This window comes from Takifugu flavidus, chromosome 13, assembly GCF_003711565.1.
Source record: "Takifugu flavidus isolate HTHZ2018 chromosome 13, ASM371156v2, whole genome shotgun sequence".
NCBI classification, from domain to species: Eukaryota; Metazoa; Chordata; class Actinopteri; order Tetraodontiformes; family Tetraodontidae; genus Takifugu; species Takifugu flavidus.
The window spans coordinates 9,620,654-9,627,519 of NC_079532.1; the positions used below are offsets into that span (position 1 = coordinate 9,620,654).

A 6,866-nucleotide genomic window follows, 5' to 3' on the forward strand; every position below is an offset into this window, starting at 1 on the left:
TGATTAAAGAACTATACGTGTGTGTGTGTATATAAGAGTGGAGAAATTCACATAAGCAGCTCAATTCTCCACATATTGTGAGTTATACCAAAAAATAATACCTAATTAATTGGAATAGCTTCAATGAGCCTCTGAATACTGTCCGAGTATCGGAGGGATTGTTTCAGTGACAGGATCCCAGCTTCAGGCAGCAGATCGCTGAGTTGTCTTGGTTTAATGAAGATTGTTTCACTTAAAAACGAGCTGCTTGTCACATTGTGACGATCTACAAGGTTGCTTTGATCTTCACCAACGATCTTTGAAAATCAAAGGTGAGAATCCAGAACATCAGAACATTATTAATAGAACTTATTTTGCAAACGTACTAACGATGCCAACTGTCAGCATGGAAATAAAACGATGAGTAAAAAAACACTGTAAAAACTACAAATAATGAGTGGGCGGTTGTTAGCCTGAAAGTATCTTCTCCAGGAGCCTCTCTGGCACTTTCAACCACAGGTAAATCCCGCTTTCAGCTACAGAACCGGAGGAAACGCAGCACGTGGCTGATTAAAGGTGTGATGTGGGTCTCAAAACACACCGCTTGAGTCGAGTTCCGCGTGTTTTCAGCACAACCGTGGGGCGTCTAGATTCTACCTGCTACAGATCTGGATCGCGCTGCCCGACGAAACCTCGCGATATTTCCGCTTCCCGCGAGCCTCCGCGCGCAGACGTGCGATGGAGGATGAGGGAGCCATGTTGTAGTGGAGCCGCGCGACCTGCTGCAGCCCCTCGCGCTCACAAACCCGCCGGAGGATCACGATTACTGTAGCGGATCATTTGGGAGAGTCGCCCGCTGTAGCTGTTGACCCGCCCGCCGGGTTCAGGAGGCACCATGAGCGGTGGAACGCCTTATCTCGGGAGCAAAATCAGCCTAATTTCGAAGGCCGAAATTCGCTACGAAGGAATCCTCTACACGATTGACACCGAGAACTCAACCGTCGCACTTGCTAAAGGTAAGTCAGCTAGGCGGCTAATGCTAGCGCTCATGAGCACGTAGCCCTAATATTACCACTGCGTGCACGTTCAGTGACCTCTGTTCACAATTTCTAGCGAACTAACGAACGCTCGTGAAATTAGGAGTTGACATCGAGTGTATGTATGCGGGAAATGGGGCTAAAATGGGGATAAACACGTTTGCAGACAATTAGCATTAGCTTAGATTCACCCATTTAAAAGTCAATGCTAGGCTGTTGCATCGTTGCTATTGCCGACGTATCATTTCGCTAGCTTGCGAAAATGATTGAAAACAGTCAGAAGTAGCGTAACTTCAGCCCGCCAAATAAATAACCATTAGAACCAATAGAGAGTTATTTTCCTGACAGTTTACCATGCTAGTCCTGTTGGTGTTGTGTGTTTGCAACATGAGTCAGCTTTCCAACTTGTGTGCTAACGTTAGCATAATGGATAGCAGCACGAAAGTAACGACCCCAGCGACCACGTTGTGGTTTTCTTTTTAAATTGCAAACGTCCAAATGTGGACGCAACCTTCACCGACATATAAAGTTTCATTCAATAGTAAAGCGACTCTATCGTCGCGCAGACTGACGTCACTGAGCGCGCGCTCGCCTCACCTGCTCATCACTCGGAGGTGATGTGCGGTGAAACGCCTGTTTTAAACTGCTCAGCTGTTATATCCTCAGAGTGCAGATGAACCTAAAGTATGAAGGCACAAACTTGAGTCTTGCTAACTGGGATCTGTCCTCCCTGCTCAGTGCGGTCCTTCGGGACAGAGGACCGTCCCACCGACAGACCCATCCTACCTCGAGATGACATCTTTGAGTACATCATCTTCAGAGGCAGCGACATCAAGGATCTGACTGTGTGTGAACCCCCCAAACCAACATGCTCTTTCCCTCAGGACCCTGCCATCGTCCAGGTACGTCTCCGCACCACCGTTGAGTGTTCCTTTGTACCTAGCGAGCTGGAACTCACCTCATTTCCCCCCCAGTCGTCCATGGGCACTGGCTCCTCCTCTTCTGCCGCCACTTCCACCCAGTTCCAATCTGGCGGTTCCTACGGCCTTTTCAACCGTGCTCCAGTTCCTCCTTACAACCAGTTTGGCTCCAGTCCTCTGGTTTCCCCCCAGTTCGGGGCCGTTGGCGTTGGTGAGTAGCCACACCCACCTCACTGATGTTGAGTCCCACCCCTATGAAAGGCGGCTGCGGGGGCGGCGCCTGGCGCTGCATGATATCCAAGGGTTCCGGTCTGTGTGGCTCTGGTACCATGTCAATCATGCCACAGAAACCAGGGGAGGGACCGACTGACGGCATCACGGAGCCTTTCCGGTCCCCCCACATGTCAGAATCAGAACCATGCACGTCCACTCACGACTGCAGGTTACAGCTAACGGCCTGTAAAATGTGGACCGAGCTTTGACCCACTCAGAAAGGACGGTTCTGGTTCTGTGTCTTCACGGACAGTCTGTTGCCCCTGTTCTCCACACAGGACGGTCAGTGCCCTCCTCCATGAGCGACACGTGCGCTGTCTCAGCCCAGCCTCAGAGCAGCGCTCTTGGTTCTGACCCGCGGGCTATTGGAACCAAAGGTAAAAGCCTGCCGGGCTGCGTTCAAAGAGAACCCGGTTCTGTGTGCCCCACCACAGCAGGTGACCTCAGTCACACCCCTGCATGCACTGAAGAAGCTAACGAGGAGAGTCGGGCCAGCACTGACCCAAGGTCCAGCACTGACCGAGGGTCCAGCACTGACCCAGGGTCCAGCACTGACCCAAGGTCCAGCACTGACCCAAGGTCCAGAACTTCAGAAGATATCTGGAACGTCCCCAGGGATGGGGGGCAGCTGTGCTTTAGACAGGGTTCTGTTAGCATTAGCCGCTACATCAGCCAGCATGTTTGGGTGCTGCTCTGGCCCCTCTGTGCACGCTGAGTGCACCGTCCTCCCTCAGGGGGCCTCGTGTTTCCCACCAGCCTGGCAGGTTCTTTGCCTCCTCATTTCTGTTGGAGCATTTGACTCTTCTGTGGCGTCTCTAACCCAGACTTCTGTCCGCTTCCTCCCTCCAGCGCGCAGCAGCCCCAGCCTGGAGGCTTTGCGGAAGAGCCCCACCCTGGACCAGGCCAACCAAACTGCCCCGTCAGTACCAACTGCCACCGCTCCCGCCCCTGGCCTGGGTCGCAGAAGTCCCGCCCATGGTCGAGCGGCTCCCTCCACCTCCAGCCAGAGCATCCAGAAGCCTCATCACCTGGAAGAGGTGGACTCCCGGAGGGGTGAGAGTCTCAGGGGAGGCCAGGGGATGGAGGGGGCGTCCGCTCCAAGGCTCGCTCACTCAGTCTTTAGCCACCCAGGTGAGCCCCCGTCTGCTCTCTGCTGCTCTGAGCTCTGAACATTTCTGGGCATGTAGTCAGGAGGACGCTGTGGAAGCCGACGAGGGCACTTTGATGGACTCTTGGTCCGCTCCCAGTGTCCTGGCCTTTGAGTCGTGGTTCCAGTGGGTCACAGGAGTGTTGTTTCTTCAGTGCTGCCACTGTTTTAAAGCCTCTGCTGTTCCAGGCACCAAAGCCCCCAAAGCAGACTGTGAGCTGGCAGGAGGTGAAGGCAGGGACGCCAGGAAAGGCTCCACAGGTTAACGCCTCCCTACCATCCAGACTCTGCATGCCCACCCTGCCCTCATGATTGCTGGTTCTTTTTGCTAGTCAACATGCAAATTGACACGCAGCTCATGCCGATGGCGGCGGAGGTTTGATGAGCGCTGCTTCCAGGGATGGACGACATGTCCTCCGTGAATGTGACGTGCTTTCTGTCACGCCTGACACTCGTGCCATCGTGGGCGTGTGCTGTGGTTGCTGCCTCATCTGTGACTCCACCATCTGTTGGGTGTCTGGATTTCTCTGGAGACCTTTGAGTCCTGACAGTTGTGCCCTGTGTTAGCAGCTGCCGGTGCCCCCGCCAACAGACGTGGGCGTGGAGGAGGACACCGTGGCCGAGGTCGCTTCAACGTTCGGCGGGATGGACCCGTGAAATTTGAGAAAGACTTTGATTTCGAGAGCGCCAACGCCCAGTTCAACAAGGAGGAGATTGACCGCGAGTTCCAGGACAAGCTGAAACTAAAAGGTGCTTCTGCTCCTCCCCAACGGCCGCCCCACCTGTGGAGCTGTTCAGGTGGCACAGGTGTGACCTTGCTCTCCCCTCGGCACCGCTGTGACCTTGCTCTCCCCTCAGATAAAAAGACGGAGAAGCCCGAGAAAGCTGTGAACGGAGAGGACAAAGGTGACTCTGGGGTGGAGACGCAGAACAGCGAGGGCAACGCCGACGAGGAGTGCGACCCTCTGGGCCCCAACTGCTACTACGACAAGTCCAAGTCGTTCTTCGACAACATCTCCTGCGATGACACCAGGTGTGGTCTCTGCCCCCCCCACAGCTGCCCACGCTGGTGCCCACGGACAATTTATCCCTTTTCTCTCTTCCAGGAAAGCAGCCGATAAATCTGGAGGCTCCGGCTTCCCTCGGTCAGTCTCCCTCGGTCACGTGACACGTGAAGCTCAATGAATGTGAAGGTGGTTTCTTCTGGACGTTGCTGTCAGGTGATTCAGGACGCTGCTCCTCTCCTCCTGCAGGGAGCGGAGGCAGACCTGGGCGGAGGAGCGGAGGATGAACGCCGAGACCTTCGGCATCCCTCTTCGCCAGGGCCGTGGGCGTGGAGGCTACCGCGGGCGTGGGGGCATGGGCTTCCGTGGTGGGCGTGGCCGTTCAGCTGGTCGCGGGTCCTTCGGGCCTCCACAGGCAGGCGGCGGCGGTTTCAGGGGAGGATACAGAGGAGGAAAACAGGCCGGCCGGGAGTTCGCTGACTTATCGGCTTACAGGGTAAAACGTTGGGCAGGAAAGATGAGATGAGCCTGAGAACAGATTCAGCATTTCACTCTGTTTTCTTCCAGAAGGACAACAAAGTGTCGGCGTAGTCGGGAGCAAGACTGTACAGACGGGACTTGTTCACACTTCAAGCAGAAACACGGATCAAGTTGCTATTTTGTGGCTAAAATAATGAAGATTGTCAACTGGTTGTATATTTGTCACCAGCACTGGGTCGACTCCTCGGCACAGCGGAGCGACGGGGTGAAGAGCTGCAGATGTTCCGCTCCAGATGGGCTCCTCTGTGTTCCATGAATGATCTCCCTTCTCCTCCACCTCCGTTTGAGATTTCCTTAGTTGTGGAGAGCCGTGCACCCCCACGTGGAGCTCTCTGATATAGCTTTATTTAGGGTGTCTGTTGGGTTGCTGCTGCGGCCCGGCGCCGGCACCGACCCGCTCCCTCCGCTCACTCGCCTCTTTCTATCACCACTTTTCTACTGTAACCACAGACGCTTCCTGCTGTTAGCTGCTGTCCCGTCTCCTCAGAACGTCTCACTTTACTTTCCTGTTGCCCTTTTCTTTCTTAACTGTAGCAGAGGGTTTTTCTTCCACTACTTGTGACATGTTGGCGTTAGCGTAGCAAGCTGGTGGTCGGCGTGCACCCAGGCATCGGCTTCGTGGTCATTTTACTCCTCTTCTTGGGTAGTTTGGTGGGGGACAGACTTGGTTCATAGGTCACATTTATTTTGTGTTTCCCCACTTTGTCCTTCAAGAGAAACTGGCACTTTACGGATGCTGCGGTTTAATCATGTCATCGATGCGCCCGAAACGCCCCAAAATGCTAAAGGAAGTGAAACGTGCACAGTTACATTTCACTCAAACGTGTGTGTTTGGAAAAGCAGCTGGCCCTGAATCCTAATATCCTCTCTCCATCAGAAGGGACCTGAGCTGTGGAGCTGACCTGGTTAACCAGGACTAGTTTTAAACAATCGGCAGAAAACGCAGCACATTCATAATCTGGGTGGAACCTTTGGCGTCTCCCTGCCCTTCAGACGTTCATCAGTGTTTAACGAAGCCTTTTGTGAGCTGCTTTCACACTAATCTGTCCACACACACACACTCACTCTCACACACACACACAAGAAATTCTCACCACGTTTCCGGCTCAGTAGAGGAAGTGATGTCAGGAACAGCGTTCCCATCAAGGAGCCAGCAGGCGGCGTGTAGCAGCGTAGTGTTCTGAACCGTTAGACGGTCTGTCCATCAGACCCCCCCCCCCCCACACACACACACACACACACACACACACACACACTGGTTAGCAGTGGTGATGGGTTTGAGGATGTTTTAGACACCCCAGGAAAAGCTTAAATTTCAACGACCAGATTTCTGTTGTCCTGATTCTGCAAAATTTGGAGCCCAAAGTTAAAACTGTGGGACTGTGTCATGCAAACCCGAACCCTTTAATGTCCTTAATCGTGCTCAGGAAATCCAGAAAAGTCTTTTCTCTTTTTCCTCCCTGTGCTCTGCCTTAATGCTGTAGGTTAGCCACTAGCATCGCCGCACTGGGACCCTTTGTACTGCACATGGTGGCTGCATTAAGGCACAAGCAGCTGTTGGATCCATGCCAGAGCCCGTTATCAAGCCTTTAGATATGAAACCATCCTGTTTCAGACACTGGGCTTCACATTTGAAACAAGATTAGAGAACTGGCTTTAAAAGTGAAGTTACGCTTTGATTGCTTTGCTTCTGTTGATGTTTGCATTCTGTCAGAGCTTCAGACCTGTTGATGTTCCTCAGCTAATTTGGTGATTTGGTTTTATCAAAGAAATTTCAGGGTGGGAATGATACTATAGTGGTGGTTCTTGATTCTGAAGGTGTGACGACGGCATTAATATGTATTAAAAATCCCAAGTTGTCAAATCCGATGTCACAAATTCTTGTTCTTGGTTCTCAGTGTGACCAGAATTTTAATTGACACAAAGTGCACAAATGAAGCAACAATAAATGAGGATGGAGACCAGC

At 52.8% G+C, this 6,866-nt stretch overlaps 1 protein-coding gene across 6 annotated transcripts; it reads left to right on the forward strand.

Moving 5' to 3' along the window:
• The first annotated feature begins 692 nt into the window (after window positions 1-692).
• lsm14aa (LSM14A mRNA processing body assembly factor a) lies at window positions 693-6,864 on the forward strand. Of its 6 annotated transcripts, none has more exons than XM_057050793.1 (10): window positions 693-995; window positions 1,755-1,918; window positions 1,991-2,147; window positions 3,059-3,340; window positions 3,546-3,617; window positions 3,924-4,106; window positions 4,215-4,389; window positions 4,463-4,501; window positions 4,610-4,856; window positions 4,931-6,864. In XM_057050793.1, the coding sequence occupies exons 1-10, from the start codon at window positions 875-877 to the stop codon at window positions 4,949-4,951; spliced, it is 1,461 nt and encodes a 486-aa protein (XP_056906773.1). In that variant the 5' UTR covers window positions 693-874; the 3' UTR covers window positions 4,952-6,864. The 6 variants fall into 6 exon arrangements, with proteins under 6 accessions (XP_056906773.1, XP_056906771.1, XP_056906772.1 ...); XM_057050791.1 differs by having other exon boundaries at window positions 694-995; window positions 4,928-6,864; XM_057050792.1 differs by having other exon boundaries at window positions 694-995; window positions 3,927-4,106; window positions 4,928-6,864.
• Window positions 6,865-6,866: the final 2 nt, after the last annotated feature.